The sequence below is a fragment of the Molossus molossus genome, unplaced genomic scaffold (genome assembly GCF_014108415.1).
Source record: "Molossus molossus isolate mMolMol1 unplaced genomic scaffold, mMolMol1.p scaffold_m16_p_18, whole genome shotgun sequence".
In the NCBI taxonomy this organism is placed as follows: Eukaryota; Metazoa; Chordata; class Mammalia; order Chiroptera; family Molossidae; genus Molossus; species Molossus molossus.
The window spans coordinates 16,988,997-17,012,153 of record NW_023425353.1 but is presented as its reverse complement, the minus strand read 5'-3'; the positions used below and the strand labels follow the sequence as shown (position 1 = coordinate 17,012,153).

General features: G+C 37.5%; 1 protein-coding gene across 12 annotated transcripts in view; it reads right to left on the bottom strand.

The window, feature by feature from the left end:
* TASOR (transcription activation suppressor) overlaps positions 1-23,157 on the bottom strand; it is a 59,212-nt gene that overhangs the window by 16,850 nt on the left and 19,205 nt on the right. For 10 of the 12 annotated variants that reach the window (XM_036267279.1, XM_036267280.1, XM_036267268.1 and 7 more), the window contains 7 exons: positions 17,095-17,126; positions 16,331-16,436; positions 14,434-14,537; positions 14,248-14,351; positions 4,121-4,193; positions 3,967-4,038; positions 2,333-3,031 (listed from right to left, as the gene is read on the bottom strand). In XM_036267279.1, coding sequence (XP_036123172.1) covers positions 2,333-3,031; positions 3,967-4,038; positions 4,121-4,193; positions 14,248-14,351; positions 14,434-14,537; positions 16,331-16,436; positions 17,095-17,126 — 1,190 coding nt within the window. The remainder of the gene's footprint in view (positions 1-2,332; positions 3,032-3,966; positions 4,039-4,120; positions 4,194-14,247; positions 14,352-14,433; positions 14,538-16,330; positions 16,437-17,094; positions 17,127-23,157) is intronic. The other 2 variants (XM_036267272.1, XM_036267273.1) reach the window with 2 other exon arrangements.

Genomic DNA, 23,157 nt, shown 5'->3' with positions numbered 1-23,157 from the left:
AAACTTCAAGTTAATAACATGGATAATATATATAAATAACCATAGTATAGTTATCTTAAAATCTACCACCAAAATCCCAAAGTCAACCAGATGCTTGACAACAGAGTATCTGTTGCTATTTGGCAAAATATTAGGAAGATATGCAGATTACACTAAAATCTACTAAAAAGAAGAACTCGTGACTTAATGTGATCTATCTCCTCTACAGCTATTATGTTTTCTCTTTAAAATACTGTCTGATATTGTCATCTAAGCCTTATCTCAAATGACTAGATTATTTAAATTCGTAACAAACCTTGGATTTTACAGATACAAAACCATCCTGAAGAAATCTACACTAACCTTACACTGTAAGAAAAAACATAATAAGACATGGCCCAATGCAGGTGTAAATTTGGGTAATCTGCACAATAATGTATTTCAAACGTTGCAGAGGGTGTAGACATTCAGAAAGCAATGTGCTTAAGGCTGAGGGAAGGTAATACCATGATTTCCAATTTAGGTAGGGTATAATGCAAAAACAAAACATCAAAGAACAGGGTATATACTGTATGATTCTAATTATATGTACTTATAGGACAGGCAAAAGTAATCAACAGAGACAGAAAGCAGATCAGTGGTGGGGTGAGATTAACTACAAAGGAATATGAGGCAGTGTAATAAAAATGTTTTATATATTGGAATGGTGGTAACATAGCTATAAAAACTCATCAGTGTACTTAAAATGGGTATAAATCATATCTCAAAAAAGTTGATGTTAAAGGGGATGAGGAGGACAGGACTTTACCTCCTATAAAACAAGTGGGTTTTACCACCAAATCAAGGTCAGGGTATTTTAGATGTTAGAATACAATTTTTAAATCTCTACTTTTAGAAATCAGAAATAAAGTGTGCAAAATAACTACAATGAAACTCAAGTGAGAACACCTAGAAATGCAAGTCTGACCATCACCTAGTATACAGGAAGTACTTAACTCTCAAGATACATGTCAAAAGTGTAAGACAGCACGGATCAGAATCAACAGGTTCAGCACAAAGCAGAAATCCAGCATAAGCTAAAGGAGATGAAAACTATCAAGAAGCAGAACAGCCAGAAATCTATTCTACTGGGATATGAATTGCAAAGACATGAAGCTTGAAAGAAATCAAAGATGCTTCATGAAAAAAGAAAATGAAGGGCTATTCACGACATAGTCTGAGAGAGATGAGCCTTAACCAAGGAGCATGTGAAGGAGGAATGGGAAACGTGGTTACTCAGCTGGACGTGGCCAGTCTATAACAAAGCCCTGAAAGATGAATACAGAAGCTGAGATTGGTAGCAAATTAGCAAAGCAATATTGAGAAGAACATGAGGCTGAAGTGAGTGATAGAAGCCAGGAAGGCCACTCAGGTGATTCTTATGACAAAGATGGAATGTTAGAAAGAAAAATCAAAGAAAAAACACTGAAAGTTATTGAAAACAGCACTGTCAAATAAAACTTTCTGCAATGATGCAAATGTTATCTGTGCTGTTCAATACAGTGATGTAGCTAGTATAACGGGAAATAAATTGTTTCATTTTAATTAATCTAAACTTCCTACACTATCCAATAAGGCAGCCACTAGCCACATGTTATTTAAGGCCTGTCTAATAAGAATAGCAGCAGCAGCACAAAATGTAGATTGTTACATCAAAGGTCCCTGAATGTAAAGAAACCTATTTCATGCTTATGAACTAGCAGTGTAAAGATTTTAAAAATCTAGATCAAATAGAAGGCCTCCCATTTCTTTATGTCAACAAACACAAAAAAAGCAAAGAAAACTAGAAAAAAAAAAGGGCAAACATATCACTGGATTCCTAGGGTGGAAAAAAATGTGTATGCATCTAAGAACTTTTTTTTAAAAGCTCAGAAGATTCCTTTCATTTAGCAACATCCCAACCCCCCATCCCCAATATTCTGTTGTACTTTTCTAAATATAGAAGAAAAGAAATATAAAAGGCCAGGAGGTCCAATTAGTAGGACAAGAGCTGAGCCTACTTTATTTTCTCACATTAGTCTAGGCTACACAATTCAGAAATCCGACGTGCTAGGGTGGAGGTGGCTAATATTTTTTGTGAAGGACCAGAGAGTAAATATTTTAGGCTTTGTGGGCCCTAGAGTCTCTGTCCCAACTCTGCCATTATGGTGTACAAACAGCTGTATTCCACTACAACTTTCTTTACAAAAGCAGACAACGGGCTGCCTGGCTTTCAGGTTGTAATCTGCAGACCCCATGCTAGAAGAAAGGAAAGAACTATTTTACGATATTTTTGTTATTTTTATACTATATTAAGAGCAATCTGATATTTTACCTTCATACAGATGGCAATTTTCAGATAAATTACTGGTTTTGGCGAGCTTTCTCATATTTTCAGGTAGATCCTCAAGTTTCCTCTTCAAGACAGTTTTGCTTCTCATATCTTCTGTGTCTGAGTCCCCACTCACATTTTTTTTCCTACACTGAATCAAATTAATCAATTCTTTGACTCTATCCTTATCATAATCCAAAGAGTGAGATGACTTCTGCTTTCCAGGTTTAATAGTCTCACCCCTTGAGTTATTTCGTTTTCCAAATTTCTTTTTTGTACCATTCATTTCTTCATGGCCTTCAAAATCTGAAAGTTGACTGAACTGTTGAAGTTTTCTATTGTCTTCAAATAGCTCTTTTAATTTACAAATAGGTAACTGATACATTTCAGGCCGGAAAATATAGGTATGCAAACAATCATCAATATGGCATTTATTTTTTGGACCTGGGTATAAGAATTTTTTATCATCTAATCGTGAATCATATGGAAACATAATAAACTCTCGTTTACCTGAACCAAAACCTCGCTTAAAAAATTCACTTACGTACTTTTCAACAACAGAATGAAAATTTATAGTATTTATATTTTTGAATTCCTTTCGACACCGAATCAAAGCAAACTGTAAAAACTGAGTTATTTTTAATACATCTGGCATGCTCTCATGTCTCTCCTGAGGTACTACATTGGTTGAACCTTTCTGTGCTGTAAAAAAACAAAAAAGGTAAACCATGTTAGCAATCAAGAAACCAATCAAATACAGATCTATATATTGTCAAAGAAATGTTAACAACATTCATACATTACTGCTGAACCAAACTAGTATGTACCCTAATACATATATGTAACATGGAAATATATAAATCACATGTTTCTAAGTCCTGGGGACTAAGACAAGCCAGTGAGAAACTAAAACAAAGGAAATTCTAGAACATACTTTTTAAGGGAAAAAACTGAAGATCACTGAAGATCTCATTTCCTCTTGTCCCTAGGCCTTTTAATTCGTGGCAAGCAAAATATAAGGAGAAATAAAGAAGCAGGACAAGATATGAAGCTCCTAGTAAGACAGTCCTACCAAGGATAGCAACGGCATTCCTTCCAGTTGTAACTTAACTTCATATGAACTCTCTATTCCCATGAGGAGATGCAGGCACTGAGCACTACAAGTGAGAATCTCATTCTTAATTTAACAGTGAAACAAACCCATTAGTGGGAACTTTACCTTAATATAGCATTAAAGTTAGTTCTTAGAAATGATGAATAGCAAATTTTCTTTAATATGAGTGTGAAAAATCCTTATTAATTTTGAGTGGCCTAATATTTAACCCAGCACATGATGCTTGTATAGTTGCTAAAATCTGAATGCAAAAATGAACTAAGCTAAAAAATATATATTTTATAAAACCCTGAAAAATGAAGCTACTGTATTATAAAATTACAATCAACATTTACATAGTGAAAATACTGATTAAAACCCAAATAATTTTTCATTGTAAAAAAAACAAATCAAGTCATATAATTTGTGTTTTATATTGTTAATAGCTCTTAATAACACAATGTAAGAAAGAAAATGCTTAGGGAGTTATCTGGAAATTTTCAATGTAGGCATCTATAAGACTGGATTTAGATAAAGAACTTACAAGTACCTATGCCTCTAGATTCTTGAAATAGAAACAAAGCATGTAGGACTCGAGACTTGGCAGTTTGATGTTCTAAAAAAACAGAAGCCAAATTCATTAGCAATATGTTTTAACTAAAATGTTGAGAATTATAAAAATTAAAGAGATTACCTACCATATGGAGAAACCATTTGATAAGGAGAGAGAAGAAAAAGGTATCCTCGGTCTCCCAAAGGTTTAACAAGAACCTGCATTTTCAGAAGAGGGAAGAAGTGGAATCTGCTTTATTATTACTAACCATAAGGCAGACACATGTTTCTGCTAATAATAAAGAAAATAAAGTTCTTGATCATCCTTAGAAAAAATACTGCTCCTTAATTGTTAAAATCTCTTTTCTAACCCTGCTAATTAACAGAATTCTAATCAAATAAAAAATTCCTTAGTTTTCATACTTAAGTGAGAAAATTCCCCTAATTTACTGTGAAACCAACTTGCTGATTTTTCCTCAGAGCTAAAATACAAAGACCAAACTAAAGACTTCAAATATTTTCCTCAGCAATTCAAGACATGTTAATGGTGAAGGCAGTGTGCTGGATGTTGGAAATATAAAACAAGTATGACACAAATGCTGCCTTTAAGAGTTCACACATTTCTCAAATAAAATGTGTTGTTATAATCTAATTTTTTGCATATTTAATAAACATCTGAAAAAAAAATTTTTTAATTGATTTTAGAGAGAGAAGGGGGGAGAGAACATCGATTGGCCACCTCCTGCATGCCCCCCACTGGGGATCAGGCCCACAACTTGGGCATGTGCCCTGACCGGGAATCGAACTGGTGACCTCTTGGTGCATGGGTCGACGCTCAACCACTGAGCCACACTGGCCGAGTTTAATGAACATCTTTTACACGTAAGGCAATCTGTCTTGCCAGAGAGAACTTCAAAGACAAGAAACACAAGATACTTGGTCACAAGTAGTTTATAATTGGGTGGACAGAGTAACACAGGAAATACCAATAATTAGATTAAGAAAAATAAATTCTCCAAAAGATTTTCAAAGCAAATTAAAGGAAAAAAATATAGTTCGTTTTTGATCAGAAAAGATACTGAAAGTGTATTGGAGGTGAATTTTGAAGGATGGGTATAGTGCCAAGAGCCTGAGGTTGTGGGAAGGACATTTTAATAGAGGCAACACCATAAGCAAAGACAGTTATGATAGTTTGCAGGCATCTGAATACCTATGACTGGCAAAAGGGTGAAGACAGACTAGGACAGATGTATAAGACAAGTTCACAAAGAAAGAACTTAGGCTAGATTATACAAAGATAAGAATGCCAGGTTAGACACGACTGCACTAGAGAGTATACCCTTTTAAACTGGATGCTTCCCTAAAAAAAAATAAAAAAATAAAAAAATTCTTGACATCAGTATGAGGAAGGGAAAAGAAATCAATGCAAAAAGAACGCAACTCAGTTCAGGGGCTACTACTGTAACAGTTCACAGCATTTCTTTTGATTAATAAAAGGGTAAATAAAGGAAGAACTGAGCATAGCAGTTGAACACAAAAGGCTATCTGGGTTTTGAAAGAAAACTCATGCTACAAATCCCTATTAAATAATTACAATAAATGAAGTTTCTGTAAGAATAATTTAAAGGCCAAAAAGTGCCCTGGCCGGTTTGGCTCAGCGGTTAGAGCGTCAGCCTGCGGTCCAGAGAGACCCGGGTTCGGTTCCCGCTAAGGGCGCGTACCTTGGTTGTAGTTTGTCCCCGGCCCTGGTTGGGTCGTGTGGGTGGCAACCACTCGATGTGTCGCTTTCACGTCGATGTTTCTCTCTCTCTCTCTCTCCCCCTCCCACTCTATCTGAACAAAATATCGAAAAATGACCTCGGGTGAGGATAAAAAATAAAAAAATAAAAAAATAAAGGCCAAAAAGTAACTGTGCTACCAATTTACATTTAATAAAAACACTGTTTGAACACTCAAAAGGTGACAGTGAACCTGAAAAATTTTGTTTCAGACTCAAACACTTTTATCTAAAATATTTTATATCATATCCATTTTAACATTTTGTTCAACTCCTGGTTGTCAAAACAGAAAGTTGAAAAACACAAATAAGATTTCCATTTTTAGTGGTCACTGAGGAAGAACAGGTAAATTCCTTTAACTTTTCATCCACTCCAAATCCCAGGTTTTTAAAATTCTACTGGCTTACTGGCCTTTATAAAAACCATTGTCCTCGAAAGGTCCTCAATTCTAAGGGAATCAACACCCAAAAAACACTGAGGCAGACAGAGGCCTCAGCAGTAATATCTGTGGCTTTACGTCAAAGATCCAGTTCTAATACTCTAGAAAAGGAAACAAACACCTGTGAAGTCCATGCTCCACTGCTTCTATTTATTATACCTTACTGTTTCCTTCCCCCTCAGAAAACAGTATTAACCCAGTCTGTAGATTTTCATTACTTGATTCTACTATTTTGACTTTTCAATAACAAAACAAGTATTTAATACAGTACAAAAATATGTTAGAATATAAAATATTTTAGCTCACAATCTTAAATGACAAAGGTTAGGAGGAAATAAGCTACTCTAAGTGAGATTCAGCAAAAACAACAGAATCAAACATCCAAGGGCGTTAAATTGGAATTATCAGATGCAATTTATAAATCCACAAATATTGAAGTATTTAAAGAAATAAACAAAATAACTAGCATAATTGAAAACATGTGCACAAATTGGCATACAAATATTCAGAGCAGTAATATTCATAATAGACAAAGCATGGAAATAGCTAATGAATGACAAGATATGGCATTATCCATACAATGAAAGATGATTCAACCATAAAAAGGAATGACTATTGATACATGCTACAAAATGGATGACCAGCCCTAGCTGGTTTGGCTCAGCGGTTGAAGCGTCGGCCTGCAGTCCAGAGAGACCTGGGTTCGGTTCCCGCTAAGGGCACATACCTTGGCTGCAGTTTGTCCCCAGCCCTGGTTGGGGTTGTGTGGGTGGCAACCACTCAATGTGTAGTCCCTTTCACATCGATGTTTCTCTCTTTCTCTCCCCCTCCCACTCTATCTGAACAAAAAATGGAAAAGTGTCCTCGGGTGAGGATAAAAACAAAACAAAATGGATGACCCTTAAAAGTACTATGCTAAGTGAAAGCAGCCAGGCACTACAGGCCACATAATGCATGATTCCACTTATATAAGATGTCCAGAACAGACAAATCCATAAAGACAGAGATAGATTGATAGCTGCCAGGGACAGGAGGAAGGAAGGAATATAGAGTAAATACTTAACAGGTATGAGGTTTTTTTCTGGGGTGATGAAAATACTCTGGAATTAGATAGTGGTGAGGGCTGCACAACACTGTCCATCTACTAAAATAAATCACTGAGTCCGACCAGTGTGGCTCAGTGGTTGAGCATCGACCCATGCACCAAAAGTTCGCTGGTTCGATTCCTGGTCAGGGCATATCCCCATGTTGTGGGTTGGATCCCCAGTGGGGGGCATGCAGGAGGCAGCCAATCGATGTTCTCTCTCATCCATGTTTCTATCTCTCTCTCCCTCTCCCTTCCTCTCTAAAATTTAAAAAAAAAAATTTAATCACTGAATTATACATTTTAAAATGGCGAATCTTATTTCTATAAAAACAATAGCAAGAAATGTCAGAATATTATTTCCATCTCCTAGAACAGTGCCTAGCACATAATAGGTATTCCATAAGTATTTCTGAAAGAGGAATGTTTTAAAAAATGATGCAGATCTCAAAAAAAAACCAAATATAACTTTTAGAAATAAAAAATATCCTCTGTGAAATTAGAAACTCTAAGAATAGATTAAACAGCAAATTAGACATAGCTAGACAGAAATTGTAAACTAGAAGATAGCTATAACAAAATTACTCAGAATGCAATACAGAGAAATAAGTAGATGGAAAACACAAGTAAACAGACATGAGAACAGAATGAAAAGGTTTGGCATATGATGGTTGAGAGTCTAAGAAAAACAGTCTAAAGAAATGAAGGAGCCTGGCTGGTGTGGCTCAGTGGATTGAGTCTCATCCCATGGACTGAAAGGTCCTGGTTCGATTCCTAGCCAGGGTACATGCCTGGGTTGGGGCTCGATCCCCAGTATGGTATGTGCCAAGAAGCAGCTGATCAATGTTTCTCTCTCACATAGATGTTTCTCTCTCTCTCTCTAAAAAAAAGAAACAACAAAAAAATCAATAAAAACATTTTTTTAAAGTTTCTTTAAAAAACAAATGGAGACATATAATCAGAGAAAATGACTAATATTCCAAAAATGAAGATATAAGTCCACCAAGATGAATAAATAAGAAATCTACACCTAGATATATTTAATGTTACAGTCGTCCCTCATTTATCGCAGTTAATCTGTTCCAGACTCTAGCGCACCTGGCGCTGAAGGATTCCTGGGGTGCTCAAATACATAAGCCTATAGTCCATACGTATAGTAATTTTAATTGTAATACAGGGTGTATAACTGACTCAGACAACTGAGCGCACGCTGTGTCATTTTCACTGTCTCGATCAACTTTTTAATGAATATATTTGAAAAACCACAATAGAGTGAAGCCGTGAAAGTTGAAGCACAAAGTGATGAGGGACAACTGTAACTGCAAAACACCAAAGACAAAGATTTTAAATGCAACTGAAAAAACAGGAGGTTCTAAAACGGAACAATATTTACACCAAGAGCTGACCTCTCAATAAAAATAGAAGCCAGAAGATACTGTAGTATATAATCAAAGTGCTAAGACAATATAGCTGTCAACCCAGAATTGTGTACCCAAGTCCCAACAACGAAAGAAAATGTATTTTCCTCAAACACAAAGAAGGTATGTACAAAAATTGACCAGAGTAGGTTTTAAATAAAATCTCAATAAATTTCAACTAATCACCACCTGTTCTGATAATAATGGAACTAAATTAGAAAAAAAACAAAAAGATAAAGTATTCTCAAAATCTGGTAATTTAAAAACCTACCCATATAGCATGTGGTAAAGTGAAAATCATAATAAAAACTAATACTTAGAACTTAATGGTAATGAAAAGACTACTTATGCTCCCCCTCAAACCACCCCCCCCACACACACACACACCCTACTGGGATTTTTAAAAACTGGAACTGTATTAAATCTGTAGATATAATTTGAGAGAATTAATATCGTTATGATACTGTTGTAAGCATGAACAACATTATCTCCCTACTCTTTGGGGTATTCTTGGAATAGAATTTTTTACTTTTCTAGATACAGTCTTGTTTATTTTTTTGTTAGATTTATCTGCCAGACAGTTTTTTTTTTTATCCTCATTGGAGGACATTTATCCATTTTTTGTTCAGATAGAGTGGTAGGGAGAGAGAGGAAGAGAGAGAGAGAAACATCGACGTGAAAGGGACACATCATGTGGCTGCCACCCGCACAACCCAACCAGGGCAGGGGATAAACTGCAACCGAGATACGTGCCCTTAGCAGGAACTGAACTTGGGTCTCTCCGGAACTCAGGCCAATGCTCCAACCGCTGAGCCAAACAGGCCAGAGCACCAGACAGCTTTTTACCATATAGTAAAATACTATTGTGAACAGTATTTTTCATTTCAGTACATTTCCTGTTGTGTATGAAGAAATGTAATTGATATTTATATGTTGATTTTATGTCAGAGCTACATATGAAATTTGAATGATTTACTTTTATATATTCTTTGGGATTGCTATATAGATCTTATTAACTGGGAACAACACTGTTTTGGTTTTCCTCTCTAGTCTTCATTCTTTTTACTTCTTTTTTTTGTGTGTTACTGTGTAATCTAGGATCTGTAGCACAATGTTGAATAAAAGGGATGATTGTGGATACTCTCGTCTTCTTGATTTTCAAAAGAACACTTGTAACATTACCCATTAAGTAGAAAGTTTGCAGTAGGTTTTTGATAGATACTTTTATCAGTTTAAATTTTTTTCTTTATTTTTTTAACCTTAATGTTGGTTTCAAATTTTATTTAATGCACCCTCCCTCCTTCCCCCCTACCCCCCCCCCTTTCTTTTGCAATTATTAAGATAGCCACATAGTGTCCTTTCTTCTAGCACTGGAGTCTGCAAATTACAACCTGAAAGCCAATCCAGCCTATTGTCTGTTTTCGTAAAGAAAGTTGTAGTGGAATATAGCCATGCCTATTCATTTATAGTATAGATAGCTGCTTGCACACCATAATGGCAGATTTGGGACAGAGACACTAGGGCCCACAAAGCCTAAAATATTTACTATCTGGTCCTCCACAAAAAATATTTGCCAACTCTGCCCTAGCACATTGGATTTCTGAATTGTGTAGCTTAGACTGTGAGAAAATAAAGTAGGCTCAGCATTTGTCCTACTAATTTAACCTCTTGGCCTTTTATATTTCTTTACTTCTATAATTAGAAAAGTACAACAGAATATTGGGTGTTTTTTGGGCATGTTGCTTAATGAAAGGAATCTGTTGAGCTTTATAATAAAATTTCTTAGACACATACACGTATATTTTTTCCACCCTAGGAGTCTAGTAATAGGTTGGCTTTTTCTTTGTTTTCTACACTATGTGTGATGATTAATCTTATGTGTCAACTTTACTGGACCACAGTGTCAAGATATGTGGTCAAACTTTACTCTGGGTGTTTCTGAGGGTGTTTTTGGATTAGTATAACATATAAATGAATAGACTGAGTAAAGCAGATTACCCTCCCCAATGTGGGTGAGTCTCATCTAATCAGCTGAAGGTTTGAATAGAAAAAAACTTGACCCTTCCTGGAGTAAGGGGAAATTCCGCCTGCCTACCTTTAAGTTAGGATACCAGGTTTTTTCACCCCACTGTCTTTGGACTCAAACTGAAATATCAGCTCTCCTGGATCTCTGACACTCAGACTCAGACTAGAACTGTACCTTCAGCTCTCCTCAGTCTCCAACTTGCCAAAGGCAAGTTTTGGGACTTTTCAGCCTCCATAACTGTGTGAGCCAATTCTTTACAATCAATCAATCAATCTCTCTTTCTATATAGTTAGATAGATAGATAGATAGATAGATAGATAGATAGACAGACAGACAGACAGACAGATAGATATTCCATTGGTTCAGTTTCTCTGGAAAACCCTAATACACCATGCCAACTTTAAAATTAACCTATCACCAACCAAAAGACAGCTCAATATAAATTTACTTATTTCATAAATCTCCCTGTGGGAAGATAAAACTTCCCCAGACTTCTCAGTGCTCCTGCAAAAAGCCCTTGCATTCTAATGCATAGAAATGTATGTTATATAAAGATATAGAATGTTTGTTTTCATTTTCCCCAGAAGTATTTTGCTCTTCACATACCAAGTATTAGATCTGTAGTCCATTATCTAGTTAATTGCTCTGATACAAGGGATAATTAAATTTCTCTTGTTCCCGTGAGAGTGCGAGGAAGGTTTACAAGAAGGCCAAGAGGTGACAGCACAGATTAGTTCCTAGTTTAAGTCCCACGGTGCCAGGAAGACTGAAGAACTATCTCCTATTTCCATTTTAAGCAGGAATGAGTTCTAGGAACTTGGAGATGTCATCAGAACCAAGAGAGCTAACTAGCTCCTATAAAGATTTTATTTACCAAAGGATTGGAGTTAATATTCATTAACATTTTCAGAAGCCTTTTCAGGAGAGGTGGGAGATAGCTGCCGTCTTCTCTTTATAAGAAACGAGAAATAATTTTTCCTCATTCCTTATCTATGGAGTGTCCAGCTACTCCATAAGACAACTGACCTGTCTCTTGTTGCATTGCCCTAACAGACCAAGGAGGGCCAATGCATTTATTACTTACTGTAAGGTATTCACTAAATTTGTGTCTGATTCAGAACACCTCACGTGTGTACTCAAGATAAAATTACTAACAACCCAACAGTCCCCAACGTATCTTTCATTATCATGAGAACTATGAAGAAAGTAACTATAGTTAGGATAATTCCCAATGAGGTTTGTAGGAAAAGGAGTAGCTACACAAAATATCTAGGTCCATTAGATTTAGGTATATCCTTATGGAATATCCATGCCCTCTGAGATCTAGGATCTTACTTTACTTCTTGATTCTGCCAAGACCCAGTCCTCCATGAACCTTGCTCAGATAAGGAACAAAATGCCAGTATCCTTCCTACGCTGATTCTCATTATTAGAAACTGAAGAGATACTATAATTTTCTCACTAATCCAGACTCTCAATACTCATTCTCTGAAATGTACAAACTAAATGATTTGGATAACTCACCACATCCAAAACCTACTATCTAAACGTTCACTTTCTGAACTCAGTAATTGAATATGTTTTGATCATGAGGAATACTTATATTATAAACAGGCTTTCAGAGGAAATAAAAAAATGTAAATATAAAAGTATGTTCATATATATTGAATGTGCAAGTAAGTGTGTGTTATGTGTTCTAATACACCTAGCCCAAAGGTTTCTAACCAGTTGGTTAATGAGTTATTGCTGGGTATCCACTAATTCATAAGTGTATAAGTTCTACCTATAAGTTTGTATATAATTTGACACTCCTATCTATAACAATGGATTGGTTAAGCAAATCAATATGTATACAATGAAAATTCTATGTAGACAATAAAAATGAAATTGCGGATTCTGAAAATCAGTGATACAAATCTCTATTTTACTACCTGGACACTGAGTCTCAATAAAGTGAGGTGTAATAAGAAGTCAACTGCTGAATAACCTGCATTAAATGGCATACCTGTGCAAAAAAAACTTATTTTCCTCTCTATTAGAGCACATGATCAGCATTAAAAAATTTTTTTTCTTTATTGATTTTAGAGAGAGAGAGAGAGAGAGAAGAAGGGAGAGGGAGAGATAGAAATATCGATGGGACAGAACATCGACTGGCTGCCTCCAGCAATGCCCCCGATTGGGGATTTGGCCCACAACCTGGGCATGTGCCCTGACCATAAATGGAACTGGCAACCTCTTGGTGCATGGGTTGACGCTCAGCCACTGAGCCACACCGGCCAGGCATGATCGGTATTTAAACAGGAGTTCGCCTATGTCATAATAAAAACCTTGGAATAACCACTACTCTTCTCTACAACCACCTCCTCTTCTTCAACTAAACTGTACATACTAGCATCACGAATTCATTTTCCATTCATTCTTGAACTTATCACAATCTGATGCCTAAACTAGTCTCTCTATCTAAACTCAATGTATTCAGTATCTATTAACCTGGATACTACCTAGAAAAATCAGTCTCTTCTTACATCATCATTCTTACCTTTCTCATCCAACCTTCCATTACCCTCTAATGTAATAGTTTTCTACCTCCTCTCTCTCTCTCTCCCCCCTCCTTGAATTCATTCTCTACATAGTAACCAGGGTAAGTACAAAACAAAGACTTGAACATGCTGTATACATAATCAAAACCTCATCCAACTCCGTTTGAAAACCATTGCTCTTAGGATCAAGTCCAGATCTCCAAACATTTGAATACTGCTTGCACGATGCTGCAGGACATAGCCTCCTATACACTTTTCCAGCCTCATGTTCTACCACTTTCTCCGAACTAGTATAGTGTTCCTCTATTTCTTCAACCTCACAAAGCACCTTTTTGAATCTTCAAATATGGCACTGTCTCTAATGGAACAAACCACATCTATCTGAGTAACTCCAATTATTACTCTGTGTGGTCCAGGAGTACAGTCTCTTTCTCTCATTTTTTACTGAACTACATAGCTTACGTAAATAAATGATATTCAAGAAGTACTTTTTGGCCCAGTGGTGTGGCTCAGTCATGGAGCACTGACCCATGTGCCAAGAGGTTGCTGGTTCGATTTCTGGTTAGAGCACATGCCCAGGCTGTGGAACAAATCCCCAGTGGGTAGCATGCAGGAGGTGGCCAATCGATGCTCTCCTCTCATCAATGTTTCTCTCTCTCTCCCCCCATCTCCCTTCCTCTCTCTCTAAAAATCAATAAAGAAAAAAATATATATTAAAAAAAAGTATTTTTTTGAATTATCACAGTCACAATCACAAAATGCAACAAAGACACTTCATGGTTAGACTGGTCTGTAGAAGGTCTAAGTGCCATGGCTATAAAAGAGTACCAAACGCCACGGTAACACACTGTTAACTAAATGGTAGCAACAAAGACAGAGACCTTCTGGTACTTGCAAAGGGAAAAATGAAATAAATGAAAATATTAATATGATCACTTATTAATATGCAAGTTTCTAAGGGAGAAAGAACATTTTAAATTTAACTCACAAGTTTTTCTTTTTCTAGTTTTTGTAGCAAACTCTCCATGTTACTTCCAATTCTTGTCTTTTCTACAACTTCATAAAGACTGCAATACATTCCATTCTTCAAAACTGACATAAGAAAAACAAAAATATAGTAAATATTCAAATTCAACTCTGCTTCTCATATTTCTATAAAATTCAGTTACTTTACCTTCATTTGAACTAAAGTAGGCTTCCCTGTAAAACAGCGCTGGAGGAATTTTCTGTTTCAGATGATCAATACTCATAACTGTTTCAACATCTAACTTCTCAGGACTGAAAGAAAATCGAAAAAGTGTATTTCCTTAACTGTATTTTTAACTCTAGCAATGGCATCTCTCTCTCTTTTACACACACACTACCCTTACTGGAAAACAAAAAGCATTATTTATTAATACTGTACTTTACTCTAAAAAGAATTTGATATGGGAAGTTCAGATGTACAGGTAAATACAGAAATAGACTGACAATATTATCAACCTTCCAACTTTAAGGCAGAAGTTAATTCTATATGCTAATATTATGACAAAGAATATAAAGTTGTCATTTTATTAAACACAATTCAAGTATACACTGTTAACATAATCTTCAAACATTTATGAAGGCTCATAATGTTTACTGTGGTGGTAGCAAAAGATCATTTTTATTTATTTTTAATTTTTAAATTGATTTTTAGAGAGAGGGTAAAAAAGAGGAAAAGAAAGAGAAAAAAATATTGATGAGAGCACAAAACACTGATTGGCTGCCTCCCACATGCCCCTTACTGGGGATCAAGCCAGCAACTCAAGCCATGTGTCCTGACTGGAAATCAAACTGGCAACCTTTCAGTGCCATAGGAAGATGCCTAACCAACAGAGCCACCATGGCCAAGGCAGCATAAGATCATTTTAGACCTTTCTATTCCAGCATGTTCACAAAACTGAAAATAGCCTATAAATTTTAACGTAATTTACCACATCAAAGGTATTTCCAACAAAGAACTGATAACTTTTTTTTTTTTTTTTATCCTCACCCGAGGACATTTTTTCATTTTTTGTTCAGATAGAGTGGGAGGGGGAGAGAGAGAGAGAGAAACACCGACGTGGAAGGTACACATCGAGTGGCTGCCACCCACACAACCCAACCAGGCCGGGGACAAACTGCAACCGAAGTACATGCCCTTAGCGGGAACTGAACCTGGGTCTCTCTGGACCACTGGCTGACGCTCTAACCGCTGAGCAAAACTGGCCAGGGCAGAACTGATAACTTTTAAGTCTATTATGTTCAAATTGGACATGATAATGAAAAATATATCTAATGAGGATAAAATTTTTTTTAGAAATTGAGTTTAGAGAGAGGAACAGGTAGAGAAAAACATCGATGTGGAAGAGTAACATTGATCAGTTGCCTTCCAAACACATCCCAACCAAGGATAGAACCCACAATCTGGGTATGTGCTCTGACCAGGAATTGAACCTTCCATCTTTCGGTATACAGGACAACACTTCAACCAACTGAGCCACAATGGCCAGGGCTAGGATGAAAGTTTTTAAAATCATTTTTAAGATTTAAATTCACTAAGAAACAGTTTTATGCCATAACTGTGTATGACTTTTTAGCCCAACCTCAAATCAAGACAGAAAAGCTGAGGGCTCGTTTTGTCAATTAAGTTTTTAAAGATATCAAATCAATCTTTTTAAAAATAAAACGATGTTTATATTCAAGTTCTTATGGACCAAAATAAAATTTAAATAAAAGAGCCCTGGCTGGTTTGGCTCAGAAGTTAGAGCGTCGGCCTGCGGTTTGGAGAGACCCAGGTTCGGTTCCCGCTAAGGGCGCGTACCTCGGTTGCAGTCTGTCCCCAGCTCTGGTTGGTCGTGTGGGTGGAAGTCACTCGATGTGTCCCTTTCACGTCGATGTCTCTCTCCTCTCTCTCTCTCTCTCTCTCTCTCTCTCTCTCTCTCTCTCTCCCCCCATCCCTCCCACTCTATCTGAACAAAAAAAAAAGGAAAAATATCCTCAGGTGAGGATTAAAAAAAAAATTTAAATAAAAGAAAAATAGTTCTTTTCTTGTAATATAGTATACTTACAGTTTGATAGGCAAAAAAGCACGAGTGGCTGACCTCAGAGAAATATAGCACAAAAGCTTTCCTTTATTTAAAAGCTGTCCTTTCCACAAAGTGTAGTAAAATTTATCTGGGGGAAAAAAAAGATATAATTCTTGGCAGCCCAGAAGCAAATATATGTTTACTAGAAATAAGGAAAAAAAATCTAGAAACAAAGTTGTGTAGAACAACAACAAAACTAAATACTTGACATTTCTATTTATAGGAGAGTTCAAATATTAGGATTTTTTGTTTCAACTATCATTTCCCCTACAAAATTATTCCAGCTGCAAAGAATAACAATTTTATTTGTCTATTTGTCTTCATATCAGAAAGCTGAGAAGCAAAGACAATACAATTACTGCCCTCTTATTTCTCCCAAAGGAGACTACTAATAAATCCGGTTAAACACATAAATACCTACAATGCTCTTATCTTCTACTCAACTCTCTTTTCATTGGGGAGAATCCTGACCTAACCTCTGATGAATTTAATATTTTAAAAGGTTGAATTATGAAACTTTTTTTACTTATCATTATCAAAGTGCTAAAACCTTTTGGTCTATTCACATAAGCAGCTTCTCAAAGGAGACCTTATGCTTGAATGATCAAATGTTGATGCTACATGATACTTTTCATACTTTACAGACTCTCATTCATTATAAAAATAAAACAACGCACTTAACTTACTAATGTTTTACTATGTGCACTTACTCTTTTGATTTAGAAAACTAAAGGAAAGAATCTTACCTGTGTTTCTATCTGCATTAAAGCTGTTAGATCTACAAATAAATAAATAAAAAAATTACTAATTGCTAACATAAAAGTTAACTTTCAGGACCTTGATATTAAGTGCTATTTTTAATGGCATACTATACAAGAGAATTAAATCCTCCAAGTACGAGGAAGCAGTTAATTATTTACTATAACATTTAATAATACACCCAAGTCTACTTGAAGATCTACTTATTTGACTTTAATTACCATATTTGCCCAAAATTAAGGAACTGTTTTTCCCAAAAACATCCATCAGGAGAAAATAGAGTCCATTAAAGTCTCTGTCAATTACTTTATTTTGGTGATAAGATTAGAAGAAATGGTCTCAATATATATTTAAATATATTCATTCGTCATTCAGTAAATATTTACTAATATTTGAAGTAACAGGAATACAGGGATGAATAAGCCCCTGCCTTCATAGATCTCATGAGGCAGACAGACAACAACCAGAAAGGTAAGTATATAATTTGCCACACAATGATGGCTTTAAATTCTAAGGAGTAAAAAGAAAGACTACAGGGGTTTAAAAAAAGAAAAATAACAAAAGACCTTATTAATAAGGCCTTTAAGGAGAGATTTGAAGGAAATGTAGGTGTAAATTACGTAGCTAATTGGGGAAAGAGAGGGAACAGCAAATGCAGAGGCCCTGAGGTCTCAGGAGCATTCACGGTGCCATTCAAGGTACAGCAAGGATGTTCAATCAATGCTTGTTTTAAATACTATAAAGTCAAAAGATGGAATTAAACAGGAAGCAAAGAAAATTCATGGATAGTCATTATTCACTGAAGAATGAACTCAATTATTAAGTGCCGAGTGCCTTTTAAAGATCTCTGCCGAAAGGTACTATAATAAATGTACCATGGATTATCATAAATATAGACACACACACACAAAGAAAAACACAACTGCCCTGGCCGGTTTGGCTCAGCGGTTAGAGCGTCGGCCTGCGGTCCGGAGAGACTCGGGTTCGGTTCCCGCTAAGGGCACGTACTTCGGTTGCAGTTTGTCCCCGGCCCTGGTTGGTCATGCGGGTGGCAGCCACTCGATGTGTCCCTTTCACGTCGATGTTTCTCTCTCTCTCTCTCTCCCTCCCACTCTATCTGTACAAAAAATGAAAAAATGTCCTCGGGTAAGGATAAAAAAAAAAAAAAAAGAAAAACACAACTGTCTGTATATTATGTGAATCTGTATTTGTGGTTGTGGATGGTTTCCAGGACTGATCACTAATATGGAAAAAGTGCTGGATCTCAAACAACTAAAATGAAAACAAGATGATCTGATCTGGAAACTGATAAAGAGGTTAACCTCAAAAATATCTAGCATGTTTTATGAATGTGGCTTTTATTATTTTATTTATTAATATTTTTATTCCTCACATGAGGATATTTCTCTACTTATTATCAGATAGAGTGGGAGGGAGGGAGAGAAAGAGAAACATCAACATGAGAGAGACACACTGGCAGGTTGCCACCCACGTGACCCCAACCAGGGCTGGAGACAAACTGCAACCAAGGTATGTGCCGTTAGCAGGAACCAAACCGGGTACTCTCTGGTCCACAGGCCGACGCTCTAACCGCTGTGCCAAACCAGCCAGGGCATGAATGTGGCTTTTAAAAACAGCAGTATTTGGTGGGATTTCCAGTCAAGATGGTGGCAGAGATAAACATGGTACTGGCCTCCCCACAACCACATCAAAAGTACAACTAAACTATAGAACAACCATCATTCAGAACCACCTGAAATTGAGCTGAATGAAGTCCTACAATTACAAAATTAAAGAAGAGGCCACATATAGAAAATCCTAAAGACTCCACCGAAAATCTATTACATTTAATAAATTATTTTGGCAAAGTAGCAGGATACACAATTAACATCAAGAAATTGACAGCATTCTTATACACCAACAATGAACTCACAGAAAGAGAACATTTTTAAAAATCCTATTTACCATTATGGCAAAAAAAATTAAGATACCCAGGAATAAACTTAACCAAAGAAATAAAGGACCTATTTGCAGAAAACTACAGGACACTGAAAAAAGAAATAGAGGAAGACATAAAAAATGGAAGCTTATACCTTGTTCATAGATTGGAAGAATTACATCATTAAAAAGTCCATATTACCCAAAGCAGTCTATAGAGTCAATGCAATCCCCATTAAAATACCAGTGACATATTTCACAAAACTAGAAAAAATACTCGAAAAGTTTATATGGAACCAAAAAAGACCCTGAATAGCCACAGCAATCTTTTTTTGTTTGTTTGTTTGTTTGCATCAGCATTTCAATGCATTCTTTTTTTTTATATATGTACCACAGGGTTTTTTTATTTTTTATTAATTAATTTTTGTTACAGATGTTTCTCCTTTTCCCCCCATTGATTCCCTCCTCCCCCTTCCTCCCCACCCTGTCCCCAGTTTGTTGTCCATGTCCACTGTTCATGCATACATGCATATAAGTTCTGTGGTTTATCTCTCCCCCACCATCCCCCTCTTCTGGGGATTGTCAGTCTGTACCCCACCTCCATGTCTCTGGGACTACCCCATTCCTCAGACTGTTATGTTAATTATATTCCACAAATAAGTGAGATCATATGATACTTGTCTTTCTCTGTTTTAGCCACAGCAATCTTGAAAAAGAAGGACAAAGTAGGAGGGATCACAATACCAGATATCAGATTATACTACAAAACCACTGTAATCAAAACAGCCGGGTACTGGCACAAGAACTGGCATATAGATCAATGGAACAGAACAGAGAACCCAGAAATTGACCCAAGACATTATGCTCAATTAATATTTGACAAAAGTAGCAAGAGCATACAATGGAGTAAAGACAGCTTCTTTAATAAGTGGTGTTGGGAAAATTGGGTAGCTACATGCAAAAAAATGAAGCTAGACCACCAACTTACACCATATACAAGAATAAACTCAAAATGGATAAAAGACTTAAATGTGACTCGTGAATCCATAAATATCTTAGAAATGTAGGCAACAAAATTTCAGACATCACACACAGCAGAATTTTCAATGATACAATGCCTAAGGCAAGAGAAACAAAGGAAAAAATTAATACACGGGACTACATCAAACTAAAAAGCTTCTCTCCACAGCAAAAGAAAACACTATCAAAATGGAAAGGGAACCCACTATATGGAAGAGCATAATTGCCAACAATATATCAGATAAGGGGTTAATTTGCAAAATACATAGAGTACTCATATAACTCAACAAAAGGAAGACAAAGAACCCAATTAAAAAATGGGCAGAGGACCTAAAGAGACAGCTGTCCAAACAGGACATACAAATGGCCAAGAGACATGAAAAAATGCTCAATGTCACTAATCATCAAGAAAGATGCAAATTAAAACAACAATGAGGTATCACCTCACAACTGCCAGAATGGCTGCAATCAACAAATCATCAAACAACAAGTGCTTCCCTGGCCAGTTTGGCTCAGTGGTTAGAGCATCGGCCCGCGGACCAGAGACACCCAGGTTCGGTTCTTGCTAAGGGCACGTACCTCAGTTGCAGTTTGTCCCTGGCCCCTGCTAAGGGCACGTACCTCAGTTGCAGTTTGTCCCTGGCCCCAGTTGGGGTCGTATGGGTGGCAGCCAGTCAATGTGTCTCTCTTTCATCAATGTTTCTCTCTCTCTTTCCCTCCCGCTCTATCTGAAGATAAATGCAAAAATGTCCTCAAGTGAGGATAAAAAGTTAACAAACAAACAGACAACAAATACTGGTGAGGGTGTGGAGAAAAGGGGACTCTAGTACACTTCTGGTTGGAATGCAGACTGGTGCAGCCACTATGAAAAACAATATGGTGTTTCCTCAAAAAATTAAAAATTGAACTGCCATTTGACTCAGTAATCCCACTTCTAGTTATATATCCTAAGAAGCCTGAAACACCAATCCGAAAGAATATACGTACCCCTATGTTCATAGCAGCACTATTTATAATTGCTAAGATCTGGAAACAGCCCAAGTATCCATCAATGGATGAATGGATAAAAAAGCTGTGTTACATATACACAATGGAATACTATGCAGCTGTAAGAAAGAAAGATCTCGCCCTGGCTGGTTTGGTTCAGCGGTTGGAGCATTGGCCTGCTGACCAGAGAGTCCCAGGTTTGATTCCAGACAGCGGCACATACCAAAAAAAAAAAAAGAAAGATCTCTTATCCTTTGAGACAACATGGGGGGACCTGCAGAGTATTATGCTAAGCGAAATAAGCCAGTCAGAGAAAGACAAGTATCACATGATCTCACTTATTTGTGGAATATAACAAACAAAACAAGCTGATGAACAAAATAGACCCAGAAAAGAGTAGGGTTCAAAGTGACAAACTTCAGAGGAAGGGTGTAGGGAGGGAGCGGGAGGGAAGAGATAAACCAAAGAATTTATATGCATATATGCATAACCAATGGACATAGACAACAATGCTGTGAGGGGGGTGCGGAATCAGGAGGAGGGTGTCTAGGGGGGAAAAAGGAGAAACATCTGTAACAAAATTAATAAAAAAAATAAAGAATGAAGAGGTCACCATCAAGACTGGTAGGAAGGGTGGAGGCACAGAAGGGCTGGTCCCACATTAACGTGTGTCAGATAAGAATCAGGAGCGAGCCCTGGCTGGTTTGGCTCAGCAGTTAAGGGTGTAGGCGCTCAGACCAAAGGGTTATGGGTTTGATTTCTGGTCAAGGGCATGTACTTGGGTCACAGGTTTGTTCCCCAGCCCAGATCAGGGCTGTGCATGAGGCAACCAATCGACATGTCTTTTTTCACATCAAAGTCTATCTGTCTGTCTCCCTCCCTCCGTTCCTTCCACTCTGGAAAAAAAAAAAAAAAATCAATGGAACAATATCCTCGGGTGAGGATTACTAATTAAAAAAAAAAAAAATCAGGCCCTGGCCAGTTTGGCTCAGCAGTTAGAGCATCAGCCCGCAGACCAGAAAGACCTGTGTTTGGTTCCCACTAGGGGCACATACCTTGGTTGCAGTTTGTGCCTGGCCCCGGTTGGGGTCATGTGGGTGGCAGCCAGTCAATGTGTCTCTCTCACATCGATGTTTCTCTTCCTCCCTCTCTCCCTCCTGCTCTATTGAAATATGAATGCAAAAATGTCTCAAAAAAAAACAGGAAAAAGACCTCAGCTGTGATGGTTCTGTCTGAGCAAGGAAGGGGTCGCAGTCCCTCACCAGACACCCCAGCTCAAGGTTCCAGTGCCAGGAAGAGACGTCCCCATAACTTCTGGCTGTAAAAACCAGTGGGGATGGAGGCTGAGGGAGGCAAAGGCTATGGAGATTCAGGAAGGTCCTCCTCTTAAATGGCCTATTCAGACTTACTCAAATTAGCACCTTCTGGGCTCCAGAGCAGGGGAGGCAGCTTGAAAGACACCAGAGACATATAGGGAAGAACTGCATTGTTTGTCATCTGGGCAAAAGCTGGAGGGGGAGATTTCTCTCTGACAGATGTGCTGGTGGAGGCCGTTGTTACATTGGTGAGCCCTTTCTTCACTGGGCTGGCAGAAGAATGCCATGTCTAGGACTACAGCAACCTGGCTTACACTATTTGCCCTGCCCTAGTGATTCCCTAAGGCCTTGAGCCACCCAACTTATGGGCCCATCCAAGCTGTTTCCAGTGACTTTACCACAGGAATGGCCTGTCTGGGCTCATGCTTCAGATTTCCCTAAAATCTCTCAATCAAGCATCATCTGGCCTCAATGAGCTGCTTGCTAAGTGGCCCCAGGCACAGCACTAGCAACAGCAGGCCTTGATTCACAGCTTGGCCTCTTTTGGACTCCTCCAAGCCAAGCACAAGAAGCAGCCATCTACAGATTGCTTTGTAGCTTATGCCTCATGGCCCTGGGTAGAACACAGGCAGTGGCTGACCTTGACCTGCACCTCCCAGGAGGCCCCGGAGAATGTATACCCAGTGGACAGCGACAGACCACACTGAAAACCCATCGCCCAACCACCTCCACAAGTGACACACTAAAGGGGTAGACACAGTGGGTACCAGAGCCCTGCTGAAGTAAGTC